The sequence below is a fragment of the Echiichthys vipera genome (assembly GCF_963691815.1).
Source record: "Echiichthys vipera genome assembly, chromosome: 9".
Taxonomy (NCBI): Eukaryota; Metazoa; Chordata; class Actinopteri; order Perciformes; family Trachinidae; genus Echiichthys; species Echiichthys vipera.
In genome coordinates this window covers 838,963-863,193 of record NC_139834.1, presented here as the reverse complement: position 1 = coordinate 863,193, position 24,231 = coordinate 838,963, and the positions used below count along the sequence as shown (strand labels likewise).

General features: G+C 49.8%; 1 protein-coding gene across 1 annotated transcript in view; it reads right to left on the bottom strand.

Annotated features, from left to right (window-relative positions):
- Window positions 1-24,231, bottom strand: part of LOC310951528 (ski oncogene-like) — a 69,752-nt gene that overhangs the window by 4,314 nt on the left and 41,207 nt on the right. The window contains exons 2-6 of the mRNA XM_083919796.1: window positions 6,778-6,897; window positions 5,445-5,560; window positions 4,128-4,447; window positions 3,674-4,002; window positions 1,386-1,616 (exon numbers count right to left, since the gene is read on the bottom strand). Coding sequence (XP_083775922.1) covers window positions 1,386-1,616; window positions 3,674-4,002; window positions 4,128-4,447; window positions 5,445-5,560; window positions 6,778-6,897 — 1,116 coding nt within the window. The remainder of the gene's footprint in view (window positions 1-1,385; window positions 1,617-3,673; window positions 4,003-4,127; window positions 4,448-5,444; window positions 5,561-6,777; window positions 6,898-24,231) is intronic.

Genomic DNA, 24,231 nt, shown 5'->3' with positions numbered 1-24,231 from the left:
TAGAGCGTAACTCCCGTACAATCACGTGCTACTTTACAGCGTAACTCCTGCTCATTTCACCTGGTAAAGTAAAATTAAACTTCTGTGGATGTTGGTGTAAAGCAGGATGTAAGGGCGCACTCACACTGTCCTTCCGCACCGGGCCAAAACAGGTTTTGCGGGTAAAGCCTAGTGCGTTTGACCAGTGTGAGTGCAACTGCTCCGCGCATAACTGTGGCCAGCTGGCCGTCCACGGCCCGTTTGGGAGAGGTGGGCTTTAGTAAAGCACGTTTGCACGTGTACGAGCACGAGCGTGCGCACGTGTACGAGCACGAGGCCTACGGCGGTTCTGAGGTCATTTCCTGTGCGCCTGTTGGGACGTAGAGAAAAGAAGGAGGGACCATGCGCGGACATTTCAAACAATGGCGGTGAAAGGTTCACGTTGGTGTGATGCGGAGGTGGAGTGTTTACTGCAGATTTGGTCAATGAAAAGATTCAAAAACAGTCGACAAGACGCACAAAAACTCCGAGGTCTACGGAAAGATCTGGAAACAAAGCCACGCATCGCCATGACGTCATCAATGCGTGTGACGTGTTACGGCGTGATGACGTATAGGCAGCAAGAAGCATTCTCCGAGGCCCAGGTAGTGTGAGTACAAACGGGCCTGGAGGGGGGGACAAGGACCCTAAAGCACGGGGCACGGGACGCACGCACAGTGGGAGGGCGCCCTCAGTACGATCTAAGTCTAATTTGAACAACTTTGACTTGATTCGTGTCAACAGAACTTATATATTAGTTATTAGTCTATATAACTTATCTCAGAAGTGTATTCATGAGATGAAGTTTCCAGATTTTACCTCGTATTTACATAAAGTCTCTAGAAGAACTTTAAATAGATTAAATTAAACGTGGTGGACTTTATTTAACCCACTGTGAGTTTAATAGACACCGTGTCCTAACGACGGCCTTCCACAGCAGAGTGCAGTCTCTGCAGGGAGGTTCACAGACGCAGCTCCAGAGCGTAACCTCCCTCTTGTTTTGTCTAATCTGCATTTCCCATGGTGGCTGAGGGAAGTCCACGTCGCTTCCTGTTTCCCTTCAGAGGGGGACTTATCCTGCGTCTGTGCACTCGGGGCTACACCCATTTATTTTTGACTCGGGGAAAAGGAAATGTGGCTTTTGCTTCTTGCCTTCTCCTCTGCTGACCTTGAGAGGGTTTGAGACTGTGAAGCTCTGAAACACTGCAATTACTGTGAGGGTGTTGACTCAACCGTCTAGACTCTCTACCATCACATTTGCACACGTTGGACTGTCAGCGTCTGTCTACACGCACAGCTTTGTTGAACGCATGTCCCATGATTCTGAAATGCATCAAGAGAATATTAAAGTTTGCTTCTTAACTCACCTGCGCGGAGTACTTTGCGCGGAGACGACCGGCCTCGCAGCCTTTGTCACACACTCTCAGCTGCCGGGCTTGCTCCAACTCCCGCTTCAGACGGATCCGCGACTCGTTGGCTTCCTTCATCTTCTTCTCGCTCTCGGCTCGCAGGCGCTCGATTTCCTTCCTCAGGTTTCGCTTCGCCTCCGTCGCCTCCCGCAGCTTCTCCTTCTTGGCCACCCGCAAGAACTCCAACTCCTGGGAAGGAGAGGTTGTAGAAGTTAGCTTTTTTTACGTCATTAATCAGGTTATTTTTTAAGTGTCCCATGGTGCCAATGGATGTGTGTGTCACGTGACCGTGTGCTGGAGCTGCTGACAGCGGGGCCGGGACTTGTTACAGTCGACCGCAGTGTCCGTGTCAGTGTTTACATTGAGCCAAGTCAGGGGTTAGGGCAAAGTGTGGGCTGACAGAAGTTCGGTTTCCTTCCTCTGAATTACTGGAAGTGTGTGTGTGTGTGTGTGTGTGTGTGTGTGTGTGCGTGTGTGTGTGTGTGTGTGTGTGTGTGTGTCCCTCGCATGGGAACTTAGCACTCAACACAAACGTTATCAACCTTTGTTGGCTCCGACAGAAACCGTGAAAGTAAAGAATCCCCGTCACACCCTCACACGTGAACGCCAGCGGGGCTGCTGCGTCAACGACACACTGCGGGACTTTACCACCAGTGGGTCGTTTTAAAGTAAGAGTACTTTTCATTCGGCTGGCGTGCTGGGTGGATTTCTATCTCCCGTGAACACTGATGGAAAGTGAAAGTGGATTGCTTTCTCTGTGCTCAGGGTGCATTCGGTGCTGCTCACACACTCCTTCATGGGCATTTTCTTGTTCTCCGTCCAAGACCAAAAATAAAAATGGAAGTCTGGCCTTTCCCTCCGCAGCAACATCCGCTCTCATTGTTATCACTCGCCAGCTCATGCTAAGCTTCGCTGACAGTGATAATGACTTCTAATTCACTTCTGCATTTGGATGCCTACGCTTTAAGTCTTTTCCTCAGTGTGTTTGAAAACTTTCTGTCTGCTCTCATTTCAACAACGTCGAGAGAGAAGCTCAAGGTTACTGCGAGTTTCCATAAGAGGCTCGGGCTGGGAAATCCCCTTCTCTGCGCCAACAGTGGAACACATCACGGTGCATTCACTGACATAAAACCATATCCTGTGTTTAGAAAGCATCAGGGAGAGGATAGATTAACTTAGAGCGCACTCCCACTGTGCCTCCGTACCTTGCCCCAGCACGTGTCACGGCTAAAGTCTGGTTCCTTTGACCAGTGTGAGTGCAACCGTACCACGTCTAGGAGCGGCACGCTTGCCGTCCACGGCCCGTTTGGGAGAGGTGGGCTTTAGTAAAGCACGTTTGCACGTGTACAAGCACGAGCGTGCGCACGTGTACGAGCACGAGGCCTACGGCGGTTCTGAGGTCATTTCCTGTGCGCCTGTTGGGACGTAGAAAAAAGAAGGAGGGACCATGCGCGGACATTTCAAACAATGGCGGTGAAAGGTTCACGTTGGTGTGATGCGGAGGTGGAGTGTTTACTGCAGATTTGGTCGAAGAAAAGATTCAAAAACAGTCGACAAGACGCACAAAAACTCCGAGGTCTACGGAAAGATCTGGAAACAAAGCCACGCATCGCCATGACGTCATCAATGCGTGTGACGTGTTACGGCGTGATGACGTATAGGCAGCAAGAAGCATTCTCCGAGGCCCAGGTAGTGTGAGTACAAACGGGCCTGGAGGGGGGGACAAGGACCCTAAAGCACGGGGCACGGGACGGAGGAACAGTGGGAGGGTGTCCTAACAAATGCAACACACAATCTCGATCCCATCTCCACTGCCCCTAACTCTCGTCACTTCTCCAGTTGTTCCCCAAACTAAGTCACTGTTTAGTTTCATTCTCATTGTGTTCGATGGAGAAAAGATGTTGGCTGGGAACAGGAGTTAAGACAGGATGAAGGTTGTAACGATGTACTGTAGGGACAAGCGGTTGAAGATGAATGAATGAATGAATGTCTGCTAAGGACGCCATTACTGAACTTGTGTCTTTGCACAGAAAATACCTGTTAACTTCTATAGCCCCTTATTGTGTCTAACAGCTTTGTGGCTCTGCGGCTCTGCAGTTGTTGGAAGTTGTGTCACTCTTAAAGGAGCTACGCTCTACGAACCACATCTGTGTACTTAACACACACATGAGACGTAAATTGATGAAGGGCAAGAAGAGGGAAAACCCTGTCGTGCTGTTCTTACAGTGAAACGAAAGGAAGCCTACCTGCTGGAGGCTGCGTTTAGCCTGCAGAGCCGATCCCAACTTCTCCTCCTGCTTCACCCTCATCTTAACGATCTCATGCAGAAACTTCTCCTTTGACTCTTTGGAGTCCAGTCCGCTGTCCAGCGCCTGCCTCAGGCTCTCCAGCTCCGACTCCAGTCCGAGCTCTGAAGGGGTCACGGGGGCTGCGACGGGGGCGGCTGGGGGGACGGGGCCTTCGGCAGACGCCACAGTGCAGACGGACCCTTGGGCGCCCGGCGAGCTCAAGTCCTTGGCCGAGCTGCTGGACGAGGTGAAGGATGGTGACGACAGGGAGGACAAGGACGAAGTGACTGTTGGGAGAAAGCAGAGACACGAGAGGGTGAGGTTTAAATGTTCTGACGGAGGAAATAAGCTGGATGGTCCAGACTTAAACAAACAGTCTACATATATTTTAGCTGCTGAGTTCCTTGCTTACAATCGTCACGGCTCTCCACTTCGATCTCCACCTCAGACTCCTTGTCATCCTGAGGCGGCGGCGGCGGTGGCAGTGGCGGTGGGGGCTTACTGGCAGCTGAGGATGGAGGGCAGGGGGCGTCCGGCACCGGCGGCAGGAGCTCCTCTGTGGCTCTTCTCTTGCGAGGCCTGGAGTTGGCGCCCTCACCCGGGGGTTCACCTCCGCTTGGATGGGAAGTGCTGGGGACCGACGGGGACAGGGGACCCACCTTTCCCAGGGGCAGTGGTGCGAGGGCGACGTTGGGGGCCACGGCCTTCTCCAGGCTCTTGTAGTTGTAGAAGCTAAAACCAGACAAATAACAACACGTCTCATGATGTTTATGTCCAAAAAAATCAATGTTACTTCTTTCATAAGAGCTGAATAAATGCGTGAAACACAGTCAGGAGCATGTTGGACGTTAACCAGGACAGAGAAACATTCAAATAAAGTGCCTGCAGCTCTTTCCTCCCACTTTATGAGAAACTGGGCAAGATCAACTGTGATGTGGAGCAGCCTATACTGGCAGCGCCACGCCAAGTGGGTGCCTACAGTATGAGTGTGTCAAATGTGTGTGAATGGTGGCGTGTGGGCGGCAGTGGAATAGTCAGACTTGACCCCGCTGACACCAGCCCACCCAGACGAGCGAGAGAGCATGCTGGGAGCTCATCGCATCCAGCTGAACAAAATGGCTGTCATCTCTCACAGCAAAGGCTGCTCTCAGAGTCCAGATACGTCTCTGTTTGATTGGTTTATTCTGACGTGAGTTAGCTCCCTGGTGTCCATGTGCAGGGGTTGAACGGTGAAATGAGGGATTAACTCTTCCTCCGGTACACACACACACACACACACACACACACACACACACACACACACACACACACACACACACACACACACACACACACACACACACACACACAGGTACAGTAGGTGGAGCTCCACCAACATCCAGCTGCTCTGAACACGCCTTTATTTCCACCTTCACCTTTGTCACAATCACCAGCGTGGGGAAAATGGCCGACTTTTGGACACAACCAGGACACAAACGCCTCTTCTTGGTACTGATGCTGGGCGCCATGTTGAAGTCCTCCCTCGGTTTAAAGGGAACTCTCTATTGTCACTTCCTGTTTACATGCAAAACTCGGTTACTGAAGGAGTTCTCTAGGTCTGTTCACCGGGGTAGGAGGACTCTGACTTCACCTGGGGTACGGTGCTTCAGGAGTCTGCCCTTAATCTTAATCTTGTGTCTGTTGTGTCTCCGGTGTTAGTCGTGGTTGTCCTGTGCTGTGCCGGACTCACCTGTCTCTCAGCAGGGCCAGGGGGTGACTGGAGGGCTCCTTATCACCAGCAGAGATGTGGGGGGACCAGGGTCTGAAGGCGGAGGGCCTCTGCCTCGGCTGAATGCAGTTCAGCCCCTGGAAAAAGACAAAAATAAAGGTTTAAATCACAATTAATAAAGGATTTCATCGAGTAACGAGTCAGAGGGCTCAGTAGGAGTTAAACATACAGTCGGGTCAGAGATCGTTTGAACGGACGCTACCTGACTGTGACAAACATTAACATGTTACTCAGGGTTTTCCCAGTTTATTCTGTTTTTTATGTATTTTTTTAACATGATTTTTAAACTAAGATGTGTTTAAGAAGCAGTAAAAAAGCTCAAACTGTGCTCGGGTACGTCACTACCACACTACCTGGGCCTCGGAGAATGCTTCTTTCTGCCTATACGTCATCACGCCGTAACACGTCACACGCATTGATGACGTCATGGCGATGCGTGGCTTTGTTTCCAGATCTTTCCGTAGACCTCGGAGTTTTTGTGCGTCTTGTCGACTGTTTTTGAATCTTTTCATCGACCAAATCTGCAGTAAACACTCCACCTCCGCATCACACCAACGTGAACCTTTCACCGCCATTGTTTGAAATGTCCGCGCATGGCCCCTCCTTCTTTTTTCTACGTCCCAACAGGCGCACAGGAAATGACCTCAGAACCGCCGTAGGCCTCGTGCTTGTACACGTGCGCACGCTCGTGCTCGTACACGTGCAAACGTACTTTACTAAAGCCCACCTCTCCCAAACGGGCCGTGGACGGCAAGCGTGCCGCTCCTAGACGTGGTACGGTTGCACTCACACTGGTCAAAGGAACCAGACTTTAGCCCTGAAGCGTCCTTGGGCACGGGACGGAGGAACAGTGTGAGTGCGCCCTTAGATGCGATGCGGACGTGGAAGATTCTGAGTCGATTCACAAATGTCAGAAATCGATTCACTAAATGTTAATTGATAACGTATTGTTGAACGCAGACACACGCAGAAGGTGGAACTCGGAAATGTGGAAGTGTAGCGCGAAACGCACAAAACAAATCTGACCATATCTCCATTGTAGATTTTAGAGGGACTCTTGATGTGCACAGGGATCCATCAGTGTACCGCGTTATGTTCAGTTCCCCTGCTCTCTCAAACTTCAGGAGGTGAATGTGTGGAGGCTCCTGGCGTCTGCAGCTAGCTCCTCTGTTAGCACGGCTGGCTAAATCTAAATTTAAGCGCTGCCCTCGTCCCAAAACTTGACATCTTATCTCGTGCACCATCAATCGTCATCGTCACCACACGTCTCCTCCTTGAGCGCGGCAACACCCACCTTATTGGAGGCTGCAGACAGGGACTGTAGCCAGTCGTGCTGCTTGTCTTTGTCACCCAGCAGAGACGGGGACGGGAAGTCTTCGTGTTTGGGTTTTTTGATGGGGACAGGATCGGACGCCTGCAAGACAAGAACATTATTTAAGTTTAAATGACGCAGGATAGAGAGATCTGGCTGCACGTAAACGTTCAAACAGGTGTGTGTGTGGGTGTGTGTGTGTGTGTGTGTGGGTGTGTGTGTGTGTGTGTGTGTCGCCAGAGCACTTGATAGCTGCAAGTGTGTTTAAATGTAGGTTCGGTGTCACACACACAATCCAATACAGCTTGGTGTGTTTGCTCGTGGGCAGCCAAGAGAGGCTAGAGGGGACTGGGGCAGTGTGTGTGTGTGTGTGTGTGTGTGTGTGTGTGTGTGTGTGTGTGTGTGTGTGTGTGTGTGTGTGTGTGTGTGTGTGTGTGTGTGTGTGTGTGTGTGTGTGTGTGTTGTGTCTGTCTATTACACACAGATACACTCATAGACAAACAAGTAGAGGTTTGTTTCTCTGTCTCTGTTAGACTGGCTTCGTCGCGATGACCTCAGCCTGTCCGAGCTGTGGCTGTCACTAACTGCCACACACACACACACACACACACACACACACACACACACACACACACACTGTATTCTTGATTGAACACAGTGTGTGCAGCAGGAAATACATTCTCCAGCTTTAAGTCGTACTACTTTGTACGGGGCTTATGTGGATGTAATGCAAAATATAAATAAATTAAAATATAAGTAAATTTTACCTCAAAAATCAGGATTTAAAACATTAAAGTACGTCTCTGCGACACGCTTTCACTGTCTCAGAGGTCACGTGTTCAAGCGGAGGTCACACATGTAACGCACAACCAACCAGATCTACAGAGAGGATGTATTCACTCCCTCATATTCTCTCAAAGTGCTTCACACACACACACACACACACACACACACCACCTGCATGGTGTCAACAGGTGGTCATCCCTGTCTCGGTGCCTCTCTCGGCCGTGTTGGCAGTGTGTCATGCGATGCCACATGTGTGTAATCAGAGCTGCTCTCACAGGAAAGTAGCGCGGCTAGACGAGCAAATACCGCTGAGGCCTGCCGGTGCGACAGCTGTCCTCGATCCACCGGGGCCCTGACGTACGACTCCACCGCCGTCAAAGACTTTCCACAGCGACATCAGGGAATGTTCTTCCCTGTCTGTCAGTGCGGCGGTACACCTCCACAAGTGTCATGATGTAAGAGGCTGGGCTCATATTTTCAGTCCCTGTGAGGGGCTCCTTCAAATGTGGGAACGACACTTATGAGGGAAGGACGAATATAGCGTCAGTAGGCAGTATTTGAGGGCGCCCTCCCACTGTGCCTCCGTCCCGTGCCCCGTGCTTTAGGGTCCTTGTCCCCCCCTCCAGGCCCGTTTGTACTCACACTACCTGGGCCTCGGAGAATGCTTCTTGCTGCCTATACGTCATCACGCCGTAACACGTCACACGCATTGATGACGTCATGGCGATGCGTGGCTTTGTTTCCAGATCTTTCCGTAGACCTCTGAGTTTTTGTGCGTCTTGTCGACTGTTTTTGAATCTTTTCATCGACCAAATCTGCAGTAAACACTCCACCTCCGCATCACACCAACGTGAACCTTTCACCGCCATTGTTTGAAATGTCCGCGCATGGTCCCTCCTTCTTTTTTCTACGTCCCAACAGGCGCACAGGAAATGACCTCAGAACCGCCGTAGGCCTCGTGCTCGTACACGTGGGCACGCTCGTGTTCGTACACGTGCAAACGTGCTTTACTAAAGCCCACCTCTCCCAAACGGGCCGTGGACGGCACGCGTGCCGCTCCTAGACGTGGTACGGTTGCACTCACACTGGTCAAAGGAACCAGACTTTAGCCGTGAAACCTGTTTGGGCACGGTGCAGAGGAAAAGTGTGAGTGCGCCCTTAAGGCCACTGTCATTAACTTAATTCGGTAATTTTATGGTGAGCCTCGGAGGAAGCGCTGCCTGTCTGACAGCAGGGGTAAACTGTGTGTTACAGTCAGAACGTTTTCACATCTAACTGTGAAATCCGGATTTATTTGGACCGAACCAGAGTTGGTGATTGTTGGAGCAGTGGAAAGACTGAGTCACACAGGTTTGGTGAGGGTGTTTCTGTTTGTCCACTTTGAATGAAGTGTGTTTGATGAGTTATGAGGTCATCGAGCATCATCATTAACATCTTAGTTTGATGTAAGAGGAAGGAAAATACGTGTCAGTTTATGTCTTTCTTTGATGGTGAATTGATTTTGCAGCTTTGCCGTTATTTTGTTCCTCGTGAGAAGCAGGTTCAAGTGAGTTGAAGAGACGGTTTGTGTGATTGTAATGTGTGTGTGTGTGTGTGTGTGTGTGTGTGTGTGTGTGTGTGTGTGTGTGTGTGTGTGTGTAATGTGTGTCCATGCCTGTGAAGGTAACACCTTTCTTAATGAGTCAGATTTAATTGTTGTATCTATTAAAAAAGAGCGACGCTGCAAAAGAACAGGGAAGTCCTGACTGTGGCCGCTAGGTTGGTGGGTTATCTAGCAACGAAGAGATCTGTCCTACATATCAGGGCTAGAGGCTAGAGCCTACACACACACACACACACACACACACACGCACGCACGCTGCTGCCTCTGGGCAAAGTCTCTGTGCCACGTGCCAGTCCTCGTCTCGTGGATTACCGGTTGCCAACACCGTGGCTTTCCATCAGGGCAAGATCCGGCCCCGGTAATCTTGGATGGAGGAGAGCGTCGGGGGTCAACAATTGGCAGCTGAGCTCATGGCGCTCGGTGGCGGCGGGGGCGGGGGCGGAGGGAGAAATCTGCATGTCTAGATTACTGAACAGTGGGACTGTGAGACGGGAGGCACACAGACAGCAGGGTGGGAATTCCTGTTTTGAAAAACATCTCGGTGATGTCGGCGGCGCTGGTTCTCGGGGCGTGGTGTGATTGAACTATAATCTCATTCACCTGAAACGATCCCACAGAGTGCAAAATACCTTCGACGTGGGTCTCTGAGATTAGACATTATCAAACGGTGGCGTCTAATACACACATGCACACTGACACACACACACACACACACTCAGGGCCTGACTGAAGGGTGAGAGAGACACTGGAAACTTTAGTGCTCTCCTGATAAGCCTCCAGTTTACAGCCGGGCTGCTGCACACGATGGAGCTGGGCGAACTTCAAAGATGCACACAAACACTTATGTGCATGCATGTGTGTGTGCATGCACTTTGCAGCCTGCCCCCTTTATGATCCAGTGTGGATTACACGGCATAGACAGGATGTCACACTTCTAAAATAAGGCTTTCCGATTATGCGAGGTGTGTGTTAGACGTGCCCAGACTGCACCGTCTATACGCTCAGCTCCGACACCTCACGCTGAGAACATGACACCTCATAACGTCTACGCACTAGCGTTACTCTGGTATCTAGGAGATGACACTGGCCTTTTTTATTTAAAGTCAGATATCATGTTATGATAAGAGCTGCAGTATTTCGGCGTGATATAAGCCAAGCAATGACCCAGAGTATCAGTATGGACCTTTGAAGCCCCACTCACTGCCCCTTGCTTTGCACAGAGCAGCGAGGAATAGCCCCCGCATGAGAACCTCACAAAGCCTCGAGTCATGGGGAAGCATATGTGGAAACAGTGAGAGTGGTCGGCCCGCCTCAGCTGCCAAAGGGGGGCCCCACGCAGGGGCTCATGTGTGAGCACGTGCCTGGGCCTGTGGATGTGAACATGTATGTTAGAGTGTGTGTGTGTGTGTGTGTGTGTGTGTGTGTGAGACAGGATGGGTGGAGTGATAACAGTCTTCTCAGTTGTCTGTGCCTTTTGAAACCTTCAGTTTCAGAGCACTTCCTCTGTCTACAGGCTGCTGATGTTTGTCACAGTGAGACGAAATACTAAATAAATACGAATAACTTAAACTTCTCGAGGCTTGTGCTTCAGGAAAAACACTTTTTTTTGGTGTGTGAGTGCTTTAAGACCTCTGCAGTGGAAGATAGTGGAGCAAAAAGCTTGATTTCTAAAAAACAACAGCTCATTTATTGCTGATTGAAACATGCTGAGGGTACTGAAATGCATGTGCGTCGGCCCACAGAGCGCCACCTCCACTCCCAGAGAGATTTCTGCGCGGACTCCCGTCTGAGGAGGAATGTGCGGAGACACGCAGTTTAGAGAAAACCCTCATAACTGTTAAAAAGACCAGTGGGGAAGTGAAACTCTAAGAGCGACCGTGTCGACTGTGTTGACCTTTGGGCTGTTAAATAATACACTCCGTCACCGAGTTGCAGACGTTCGGATGCACGAACTGTTCCAGGTCGGCGCTGCTTTTGGACGACACACTGGTTCTTCTATAGGAAGCAAAGTCACCGCACTACAGACGAGTCAGTCAGGAGAGAGTTAACGGAGAGTTTGCACACACAGAGGTGAGGCTGTGCATATTGAACTTGTGTTTAAAGTTCTACTTCATTAGAGTTACAAGACGTCACAGAAGCAACACATTTGGAGGAAAGGTTATTCTCCCTGCACTGATGGAGAGATGCCAGAAGGGGCCCGCGGGGGAGCGCACGGTTTCCGGGATGAGTGTCTCCTAAAAATCCTGATCTCAGGACGGGAGCGGGCTGAGCTGACACTCTTCTGGACACACACTTTGTCGTGTTGCAGATAATAAAAGCCACCTTGCTGTGACAGAAGCCGCTCGTGTGACACAATCTGTCTCTTGATCTGTCGTTTCCATCTCGACCCCGCTCCCTGTTTCATATTCTACCACTCCCTCCTCTCGCCGTCTGCCCCCAAAACCCCGACCCCACCCTATTCCTCTATCTGTCTGAGTGTGTTTCCTGTGTCGTAGATTACAGGATGTCCTCGACAAACAAGCGAGACTCAAGTCACAGAGAGAGAGAGAGACGGCAAATAAGTCGCACTTGCAGAAGCACAAACAAACGAAGTGCCGGGGGCCACAAGAGCTTCGAGCGCAATCTCTTAGGTCCACAAACACAGGGTCAAAAGGAAAGATGCTGCACATTTCAGCTGTCACCATAAATCCACTGAGAAGCAATTATTATTATTGTTATGCAAAATATTTTTATATTGATTTGCCAGTTATCTCCAAAGCATGGACTGAGTCTCCTGGTTCTCCTGGTCTCAGCAGATCCATTTGAACTCTGGTTTAAAGATCTTTGTGAAGGGGTGAAAATCCTGGTTTCTGATTGGATAAACCATCTGTCTGTCACCAACACACGGGCCAAACCAACCAATCAGATGAGTGAAGCGTGTGACGTGCTAACAGCGTGGAGGCGAAGCTCAGAAAGGAAACAACATGTGGGTAAAGGAGATTTTCCCTTTGTGTTTAACGTGAATTTACGGATCAAAGGCCCAATTTCAGGAGCCCGGTCCATATTCAACAGAAGGATCCAGAGAACAAAGAGTTAGTGAGCGGCTCGCTCCATAGCTGCTCATCTCATCCGTGGAAGCCTCCATGTTGTTTACACTCAACAGTCTCTTCTGTTTCACTTCAATCCACCAAAGAAACCAGGAGCCAAAACATGTGCTAAAGTGTCCTCTAGGAGCATAAACGTGTGTTAAAGTGTCCTCTAGGAGCATAAACGTGTGCTAAAGTGTCCTCTAGGAGCATAAACGTGTGTTAAAGTGTCCTCTAGGAGCATAAACGTGTGTTAAAGTGTCCTCTAGGAGACTAAACGTGTGCTAAAGTGTCCTCTAGGAGCCTAAACGTGTGTTAAAGTGCCCTCTCAAGCCCAATTTCAGGAGCCCGGTCCATATTCAACAGAAGGATCCAGAGAACAAAGAGTTAGTGAGCGGCTTGCTCCATAGCTGCTCATCTCATCCGTGGAAGCCTCCATGTTGTTTACACTCAACGGTCTCTTCTGTTTCACTTCAATCCACCAAAGAAACCAACGCTGATCGGTTCAAACTGCTCAAACGTCTCCAGACTGATCTGAGAGTGAAGCACGACGGAGCTCAGAGATCAGGACGGACTCACGAGGCTACAAGATATCACTCAAGCTCTACCTTACTTGCTTTTTCTGCAGCTTTTAACTGTATCTCATGGTCTCATGTTTGCTCTATTGTCATCTAGAGATTAACTTCTTAAAGCGTGGAGAATCTCCATGACAACACGCCAAACTCCGTCATCTCCATTATGAGGAGCGTTGCTGAACATGCCACTGATCACTTTTGTCCAACATTCCCACTCCTTAAGAAATAATTTACACTTTCAGGAGTTTCTCTTGAAAATTAAAGACAGCACTTGCTCGCAAACGGTCGTTGACTTGACCCGTACGCTGAGCACTGACTTATTTAACCTGCTCACGGCTCTGGAAGATAAACACTCGACACCGGAAAGAGCGCAGAGTGACTGACACGGGAGCCCAAACCCGCTTTGAAGTGCTGTACCGTGCAGATGATCCCACCAAGTCACACCTACGTAAGTTCACCTCGGCCAGTAACGGGATATATGTCCAGGACGTTTGGTGACTTACAACAATTTCCAGGTGTTTCTGGAAAACTACTTTTTAAACTTCCAGGTTTCCCAGGACCAGTCGGAGAGGCCTGGTCGCCATTTCCTCCCTGCTTTGACCACATAATGTGACTCGGTGTCAAGTCTGCGAAGCCGTCAAAGACAAACAACATGTAGTGACACGGTGCTCAACAGGTTGCCTAACCCAACCTCCCCAGAGACGCGGCTGAGATGAAAGGGCACACAACCGGTTCTCTCTGCTCTCTCTTCACTCAGGAGGGCGAGCGCAGCCGCACCCTGCCTGTGACCTGACTTTGGCCTCCTCGCATGTCTCGCTGAGGGGCCCACGGTGGTGTGACAGGAGCAGCCTCCAGGCAAAATGTGAGGTAGACTCACCTCATGCAGTGCCTGCCACAAAACCCCCGCACACGCTGGGTAACGAACAGGTGTTGGACAACATGTCGTTCCACTATTTATGCACAAAAAAAAAAGGGCTGACCTGGAGTCTCAGGTTCAAGGCTGAATTCATGAGCTGCTGGCCTCGGAGGAAACAAACAGGCTGTACGTGGTGCTTTAGTTTCCCCCGGGCTTTTTTACGTCTGCTGCGAGCGGAACCGTTCCAGGTGGCGTAGGGAAGGGAGGGCGAGCCTTCCTATGCTAATGCCTCCGTAAGAATACCACACACTCCTCTGCCTGTAACTGCGCGTATGCATGCATGTGTGTGTGTGTGTGTGTGTGTGTGTGTGTGTGTGTAGTTCAACACCCAGACGAACATACAGGATAAAAATACAGCGAGCGCCGCGGCTGCTCACTCGAGTGAGATTCCTCGACTCTGTGCTTGTGGGTTACACACACACAAACACACACACACACACACACACACACACACACACACACACACAGAGAGCTCCAATTTTGGCAACTGGTTCATCCCACCATCAGCTCCTTGGCTGAGGAGTCACAGAGAACAATAGGGCCTCTGTCTCCTATGAAGTAAATAGCAAAAACACTTTACAGTGTTACAGTCAAACTATTGCAGCGCTGCCCTGCGAAGGATCAGATTCATCTTATTATTCAAGACGCTCGCGTTTTACTGAGGCGCAGTTCCGACTCTGAGACGAACTGGTTTGCTGACTACACTTGAAATGACCTCATCTAATATTCACTTTGAAAGAGCGAGAAGCCGAGCTCAGCATATAAGTTACTGTGTTCATTCAAGTTATGAAGAGTGAGTTTTAACTTGTTGAGCTTGTTGGAGAACCAGTTAGGACTCAAAGACACCTGCCAGGCACAAACCCCGGGTTGTGTGCGTGCACGTGTGTGCGTACAGACACATGGCAGATGTTCAGACTATCAGGTAGCTGTGTATAGAGAGGAGGCCCCCGCAGTACCTGCCCGTACCACCGCTCCCCACATAAGCTATCATTTATCCCATTAGCAGGGAAGCTTCTCCACATTCCCCCGCTCCTTCAAAGAAAAACACTGGGTTTCCACAGGCTTTGCCAAAAACAGCTTGTATTGATGCTGCAGGATGCAAACTCTCGCGTCACCTGCCAGCGTTTTCCTGGAGGGACGGCAGAACGCTATACACCGATTCAATTCCTTAGTGTTTCAGCATTTACATGTGAGACCCCACCCCCCCAGCAAATGTTGGGCTGTTGTTCCCGTGGTCTCCACTTCCAGGAAGCGTCCAGAGAGGCTGGAAGACAAAACAGAGGAGAAACCTCCCAACGCTGCTGTCACCGGAGAGGCTTAAGGTTAAAGGCTTCAAACTACTGAGATGTTATTAACTTTTCAATGTCAGGGAATGTGTCTATTACAGCTTTACATCTACCTATAACTCACTCTACCTGGGCCTCGGAGAATGCTTCTTGCTGCCTATACGTCATCACGCCGTAACACGTCACACGCATTGATGACGTCATGGGGATGCGTGGCTTTGTTTCCAGATCTTTCCGTAGACCTCGGAGTTTTTGTGCGTCTTGTCGACTGTTTTTGAATCTTTTCATCAACCAAATCTGCAGTAAACACTCCACCTCCGCATCACACCAACGTGAACCTTTCACCGCCATTGTTTGAAATGTCCGCGCATGGTCCCTCCTTCTTTTTTCTACGTCCCAACAGGCGCACAGGAAATGACCTCAGAACCGCCGTAGGCCTCGTTCTCGTGCTTGTACACGTGCGCACGCTCGTGCTCGTACATCACAAAAGCCCACCTCTCCCAAACGGGCCGTGGACGGCAACCGTGCCGCTCCTAGACGTGGTACGGTTGCACTCACACTGGTCAAAGGAACCAGACTTTAGCTGTGAAGCGTGTTTGGGCGCTGTATGGAGGAACAGTGGGAGTGCGCCCTTATACAATGCTAAATTACCGTACTGTTATCCCAACAGAGGTCCAGACGCTAAATTAGACCCTTAGTCCCAAAAGGAACGGAGGGCTGACGTTCAAACGTTAGCAAAGAGGAGGGAAGGGCAGTAAGGGAGGAAAATAGGCAACAAAGGGTGGAAAAAAGATCCGAAACAGGAGACGAGTAAACAGCCCGTGGCAAAGGATCAAGTCTGAACAGAGAGGAACAGTTTGACACACACAGACAGTTCCTTTAAAACGCTGCTCGTCCAAAAGGGCATAAAAGACAAGCAGCATTGTTTTTAGCTGGACCGCCATGTGACGGCTGTCAGACGGCACCTTTGGCCACACGGGACACAGAGTTATCACACTGTGTCAGGGAGCATGTAAGTTAGAACATGGGAATCACCAAAACCATTGTTCCACAAGTTTCACGTGACAACTGCGATATTCACGGAAACAGACAGAAAGAATAACCACACACACACACACACACACACACACACACACACACGGAAAAAGGGGAAGGAAAGGGAAGAGATTGGGAGGTTTGGGAAGGAGAAGGGTCTCCATTTCCTCTCGCCAAATTTGTTTTGGCAACTCTTTCCGTGGGAATGGTGAGAGAGCAGCTCTCCTCAGCCAGAGAGAGCCAGGGATCGGCCCACCGAAGAGACGGAAAGCTCACAAGCGTAACATGCAGATGGGGTTGGGGGGGTAAGTAAATACAGCTGGACTTTTCCATGGCTTTTCCTTTTCCATCCCTTCCTTTTGCTTTTTTTAGAGGGATCAGATGTTAACATTAACATGCTGCACAGATAGGGTGGACGTGCACAGATGGGCTGGACGTGCACGGATAGGCTGGACGTGCACAGATAGGCTGGACGTGCACAGATAGGCTGGACGTGCGCAGGTAGGCTGGACGTGCACAGATAGGCTGGACGTGCGCAGGTAGGCTGGACGTGCGCAGGTAGGCTGGACTTGCGCGGATAGGCTGGACGTGCGCAGGTAGGCTGGACGTGCGCAGGTAGGCTGGACGTGCACAGATAGGCTGGACGTGAACGGATAAGCTGGACGCACGCGGATAGGCTAAATGTGATACGTCCTCTCGACCAATCAGAATTCAGTGAGCGTTCTATGTGATCCAACATGGCGGCTCTCTGAAGCAGGAGAGTTTTTTGTGTCGTCCGTCCATTCAACATGTTCAGACTGAGCCAATAAACCATTCTGACAAGATAAACTGAATATTAACCAAATGTGTGGGTCTGTGTAATGTAAATGTCATTTCCCTGAAAACTATTAAAATGGATTTATAGCGTTTTGGAAAATGAACTTGTCTTATTGGTCAGTTCACACACATTTCCAATGATTGGTGGGTTAATTAGTCATGTGTTCTTACAGCAGACCACTGAAATGGTTCAGATAAAATCTAATTTAGCAGTCTGTGTTTATCACCTCCACAGTAAATATATTATCAATCATAATTACATTAGTCATTTTGACGGTGGATGATATTAGATATTTAATTAAAGGTCATATCTACAAACAAACACTGCTGATGAATTTCCCATCTGCACTTTTGCTTTGAGACCAGTTTAGAAATGGTTAAAATAATAAATAATAAAATAAATAATAAAACAAATAAAACAATAAAATTAATTTCACCTCCTTTTTATGATCTAAGGAAAACTCAAACTGCTCCATTTTTAAAGTTCTTCTAATCGCTGCTTATGCACTAATGGACATTTCTATTGATCTGGGTGTGTGTGTGTGTGTGTGTGTGTGTGTGTGTGTGTGTGTGTGTGTGTGTGTGTGTGTGTGTGTGTGTGTGTGCATGCACTTCTGATTGTTCATCTCCTATAAAGATACTTTAATGCACAAGTTCATGATATGAGATCACAGCCTTTATCATCAGAGCTGCTGCAGAATATGAACATGTTTATTTTTGTTGTAGCGAATCAAAGGCGTCTTTTAAAACAGGGGCAGTTCATATTTGTTCTTTTTAGTTATGGATTCAGTTACTTTCATGGTTCTGGTTCTGGGTTCTGGGTTCTGGGCTCTGGGTAGAAGAAGGTTCTGGGTTCCAGTGAAACGCAAACTGCTGATGACTCTTTTTCTTTGCATTGGTGCAAAAAAGCTGCTCTGTTTTAAAAGAGGCCAGATGTGAATCATGGGTAATGACGGGAGGAGCGTGTGTGTGTGTGTGTGTGTGTGTGTGTGTGTGTGTGTGTGTGTGTGTGTGTGTGTGTGTGTGTGTGTGTGTAGGATTGGGAAATGCGGGACATATTTCTGCTTGGCATGTAACGTGCCCTTAGGTTGAGGCTGCTTGTGAAAGGGTTAAGTCGCATGGCTAAGCAAATACATAAATAGCACTGGGGAAGGGGGGGGGGGGGGGGGTGCTGCGGCCTGTTGGCGTGGAGAGAGAGGACGCACACACACACACACACACACACACACACACACACACTGGCTGTTTGATTTCCGAGTATTACTTACGGGGCAGTAGAACTCAAGCAGACATTTCGGATACCCCAGTCCAGACGGCTGCACATGGGTTAACATGTGACTACGGAGCCAAGAGCGGTGTGCAAACATGCATCACACATGTGTGTAGGTTTGCACACTCGAACAAGCCTACGACCACACATCAAAGGAGCTCGCAGCAGACACGGGCCAACTTCCACACTGATAAATCACATCCCAACAGCTAAGACAAACACTTAGGATGAACACCCCGAACACAGCAGATGACTGGGAGGCTCTCAGACGCAGCCCTGGACACACACGGGTGAGGACGGGTGTTGAGTTACCGATTCACAGGCTACAAGGTCCTAAAATGGCACCGGTGAAGTCACAGTTTGACAGTCATTATGTGAGTGCGTCATGTGTCAGTCTGCAGGTCGTGGATCCTCCTGTCACAGAAGAGGATGCAGCGGATTAAAGTGAGGGTGGGGGCTCGCTGTCAAATCCCTTCTCGTGTTACAGACATCATCGCGCCTGCTGAGGCCTCATCACGGGAGCGCTTCACTATCAGTGACCGGGGCAGACCACCAATTACAGTCTTAACCTGGGGGATTCATCCACTCTGGGACCCGGTTTCAGAAGGTACCGCTCCGTGTGGATGCTCGGATAAAACGATATAAAGTTTTTTATCTGATATTAAAAACACACGGGCATTAAGGGCGCACTCACACTGTGCCTCCGTCCCGTGCCCCGTGCTTTAGGGTCCTTGTCCCCCCCTCCAGGCCCGTTTGTACTCACACTACCTGGGCCTCGGAGAATGCTTCTTGCTGCCTATACGTCATCACGCCGTAACACGTCACACGCATTGATGACGTCATGGCGATGCGTGGCTTTGTTTCCAGATCTTTCCGTAGACCTCGGAGTTTTTGTGCGTCTTGTCGACTGTTTTTGAATCTTTTCATCGACCAAATCTGCAGTAAACACTCCACCTCCGCATCACACCAACGTGAACCTTTCACCGCCATTGTTGTTGTTGTTAAATGTCCGCTATGTCCGAACAGGCGCACATAAAATACGTCAGAACCGCCGTAGGCCTCGTGCTCGTACACGTGCAAACGTGCTTTACTAAAGCCCACCTCCCTCAGACGGGCCGTGGACGGCCAGCTGGCCGCAGTTATGCGCGGTACAGTTGCACTGACACTGGTCAAACGCACTAGGCTTGACCCGAAATACCTGTTTTGGCGCGGTGAGGAAGGACAGTGTGAGTGCGCCCTAACTATCACTGCAGCTTATTCCTCCTCTTCCTATTCAACGTTAAAACACGACCTGTTGTTCTGAGAGACCCTTCGTTGTCCGAAACTCGTCCAACAGAGATTCTGAGTAACGTACGGCATTAACGAGGTCTACAGTGCAGCAAAAGGGACTTCTCAGTTCAGCTGATGCTTGCAGTTTGCAGCTTCAACATAAATAAAAAGGCTCATGGGAGGATCGTCCGCAGATGGAGCGGTCTGCTGTGACTCAGTTGCTGGATAACGTAAACAAGCCTCCAGCACTCGAGACAGCAAAGGTGACGTGATGGTGTCGAGGATAATAGAAGGTGTGAATCTAACAATGTGTGAGTCTATAAGTGTCCTCTTACAAACACATCCAACTGCCGTCCACAGGAGCACCTGGAGGAGTAATGAGCCACAGTAAACAGGGTCGGTCACAGGGATCGGGATGAATGAATAAATGGATGTGCGATCGGCCCGTTCAGCCGCCAGCATCTGTGTTTACAGCCTGTGTTAACTGTAAACACAGCGGATGGGGGGAGGTGAGATTGTAGCAGGAGGTATTTCTAATTTAGGAAGGTGAAGCTTTTTGGCACTGCAGCCAAGACACTGCGTCCATACCCCCGCATGACTGCGACAGTGACAGTCCGAACATCGACACTGACGAGAGCTGGAGCAGGAGAAAACCCACCGCTTCCCCCGTAGCAACTCAACTCTGTGCACTGGATGATTCTGTGGTGAGACGCGTGGGATCGAGCCGCTGGGACAGGATGTGTTGGGATTAGGACTGTCTGAAGGATTGACACCAGAGGGGTCAGCAATGATAGCTAAATCCTCCCGCCACTATCTGCTCAATCCCCTTGATTAAAAACCAGCAGAGTAACTGATGCAAATGAGCGAGACATGAGTCCTCGTTCCCTGTGCAGGTGGTCTTTGCCCTCCACGCTCTGCAGCTCTGTCTAAGGGCGCCCTCACACTGTGCGTGCGTCCCGTGCCCCGTGCTTTAGGGTCCTTGTCCCCCCCTCCAGCCCCGTTTGTACTCACACTACCTGGGCCTCGGAGAATGCTTCTTGCTGCCTATACGTCATCACGCCGTAACACGTCACACGCATTGATGACGTCATGGCGATGCGTGGCTTTGTTTCCAGATCTTTCCGTAGACCTCGGAGTTTTTGTGCGTCTTGTCGACTGTTTTTGAATCTTTTCATCGACCAAATCTGCAGTAAACACTCCACCTCCGCATCACACCAACGTGAACCTTTCACCGCCATTGTTTGAAATGTCCGCGCATGGTCCCTCCTTCTTTTTTCTACGTCCCAACAGGCGCACAGGAAATGACCTCAGAACCGCCGTAGGCCTCGTGCTCGTACACGTGCGCACGCTCGTGCTCGTACACGTGCAAACGCGCTTTACAAAAGCCCACCTCTCCCAAACGGGCCGTGGACGGCAAGCGTGCCGCTCCTAGACGCGGTACGGTTGCACTCACACTGGTCAAAGGAACCAGACTTTAGCTGTGGAACCTGTTTTGGCGCGGTGCGGAAGGACAGTGTGAGTGCGCCCTTCATGTCCTTCCAGTTATGTTTCTGAACACGGTTTGAGAGGCAGCTAGTCGCTCATCAGTGTGAACGCATCTCGTTGGGTTTAATCTATTCTCTGAGAAAGTTTTCTGCACGTTAACGAGGTGAAAAAGACAGTAACACGTTTAAAATCTTGGTCTCAAGAGACATTTGAAGACATCCTGAATCCTCTATTTAGAATATCTGAAATTAAATCAGCCCAAAATTTTATCTCTAAAGCAAAATACAGAGGTGATAAGATTGGTTGTAGATAAATAGGAGTGAAGCTTGCACCCCCCCCCCCCCTCCCCGCCCTTTAGCCGTGCGGTTTCCAGTGACTAGCCTCTCGCTGAACACAAAACGAGTCTTTGAGAGACCACAGCTCAGATGGCCAGAGGCTACACCCCTTTTCCTTCCTGTCTGTGGGGTAGGATTAGGTCAGCCTGTCAGCTGTTTCAGACACCATGACAAGCCCCCGTCACTCTCCAGGCCGGGCCCTGGTCTCACAGGCCCTGCCCCACGGGTCCGCCTGCTTTTCAGACACACCACCGCACACACTGGGTCCTTATACGCCGCATAGAGATGCAGCTGTATCTATTGATGGCTGTGTTTGTTGTAGTTGGGCATTAAGTGGGACAAGCATGGCCGCACTAATGCATTTGCAGACTTGGCGGGTCAATTAGAGCATCATGCTGAGCCCATCATCCAACATGGAGTAACAACCTCTTACACATGAGGGCTGCAAAGAGACGGGGGCGGGGATGAAATGAATGGTGTGTGCTGTGTAAAATTGGTTATACTGCCTTTATAATAGATATATATATATATATATATGGTTGTTTTGGGCATTGTCGGCTAATATTTCTACAGTAGATTCATCATTTTTTATGCTTTTTTATGGTGAATGACTCCTTTTAAGAAAGAAACTGACAAATTATGAGCACATCTGTAGTAAACACAAGGTCTAAAGTGGTGCTTTAGCAGGATGCTTTGTGCAGAAGCGAATCAATGCATCAACAAAAGTGTCTGAACGTTAACTGACTGGGAATGTCTTTGATCAAAAACAGCCCGAGACTTAAGAAAGCTCGCCCCGAGGCTGTGGACGGCCTTACAGAAGTGTTTTCACAGGTTGCGTGGTTCTTCTCATGACGACTAAACAGACATCTACAAACCAGAGAGGTTGAACTTAGCACACACACACAGATATGTACACGGCAGTCTGTCAGACAGGAAGTTAGCAATCACAAGATGAAGAAAGAGAAGTGTTTCAGGGAGAGACGTTAGGTCATGTCCTCCGAAGGCTGAGCTTGTTGCGGGGACCTTTTAAGAAAAGAGACACCAGCCGTGTTCCTGTAACGCTGCAGCAGGAAACTGGAAAACTACAAGTCATTAGGCAGCAGAGTGGAGTTCCAGCGAACACTTGAAATATTTATCCCACGGGGGAACGAGCCGAGAGCGCGATGGTGAACTCCATCCGCTGCTGCAGCCATACAGATTTTTTTAAGGGGTAAAAAAAAAAGTAAAGTCCCAAAACTGTCACATACACTTTCCTGGGGTGAGAGACTCTCCGCGGAGACTCCTGACACACACGACTAAGGTGAGAGAAGATGGCTGCCACCACACATGTGCTGCATGAACCGCAGTCACATCTCAATGTCTGCAGGGCTCTGTCTGCTGGCGTACGCGTGGAGTGGAGCCATAATGGTCCGGGTTGTTAGTGAGCACTCCAGTTGCGCTGTGATGGGAATGTTTTCGACAGCTTTCAGACACTTGGCACTAATGATGTTCTGCATGCCCTATGGCCAGCTGGGAGTGTTTTTCCCTCTCCCTCCAATCAGTGTGTCGAACAGTTTTACCAGCAGCCACGCAACTCTAAGAAAACGCCAGCTCAGCCCGATGGAGGCCGCGCGGGCTCACACGACATTAAATAGTAATGTGGTAGAAAAGAAAGTAGTTGTTCCAACCATCCCTGTGATGTTCTGTCCAAGTGCTGTTGAATCACAACTGCTGTGAGCAGGACTGTGCACGAAAATGTCTTTAAGGGCGCACACTCACACTGTGCCTCCGTACCGTGCTCAAACAGGTTTTACAGGTAAAGCGTAGTTTGTTTGACCAGTGTGAGTGCAACCGTACCACGTCTAGGAGCGGCACGCTTGCCGTCCACGGCCCGTTTGGGAGAGGTGGGCTTTAGTAAAGCACGTTTGCACGTGTACGAGCACGAGTGTTTACTGCAGATTTGGTCGATGAAAAGATTCAAAAACAGTCGACAAGACGCACAAAAACTCCGAGGTCTACGGAAAGATCTGGAAACAAAGCCACGCATCGCCATGACGTCATCAATGCGTGTGACGTGTTACGCCGTGATGACGTATAGGCAGCAAGAAGCATTCTCCGAGGCCCAGGTAGTGTGAGTACAAACGGGCCTGGAGGGGGGGACAAGGACCCTAAAGCACGGGGCACGGGACGGACGCACAGTGGGAGGTTAAAGCCCTAAAATGACCAATGACGGTATCTATTCTGCTTATCGGTCCAATTCTTTATCGATTCCCATAACTAGTCCTTACAGGCCCACTAGGTTCCCAGGAAACTGCGTGGATGTGCTCCGGGCAGATCCTATTTTTTGCACTTTGGGGTTTTGTTTCCAGGTCTTTGGTTTCTACGGGACCTTTCTGCTCAGAGTCTCTGATTGTGTGGATGTTGTTGTAGAAGTTCAACCTTCAAAGGGTCCAATGGGTCTTTACCGAGAACGGCAAGACACAGATATAGTATCAACACACTCAGGTGGCAGTCCTAGGGCTGCTTAAGTCCCATCTCTGTCATGTTACAGAGCAGCCTGTGATAGGTGAGAGTCTAGTGAGAGCCAGTCAGACCGAGCAGACAGAAGGAACAAATCAATGAGCACCAGAGGCTCCCTGAGGGCCGGCGTAGAGGAGAGGGTTATTGTAAATCAATTGTCTGCCAATTCATTTCCATTGATAGCATCAGAATAATGACACGCCGTAATAAAATGGTAATCAGGGCCTTTAGCTGCGAGTCGTTTGGCAATCACAGCTTCAGGGAAAGTGGCAGTGGCCCACATTCTCCACTCTTGCATTGCTGAACATGTGCCCTCGTTAACGTGCGCGTGTATCCGCAGCATTTGCAGTCTTTGTCAACGTGCTTTTGTTGTGACTGGATAAGTGCGTGCGTGCGTGTGTGTGTGTCACTGTGCGCGAGCGTGCACGAGGAGCATCTCACGTGCTGCACAGCCTCTGATTTAATCCCCGAGATATGCGGCCCGACGACAGCGGCA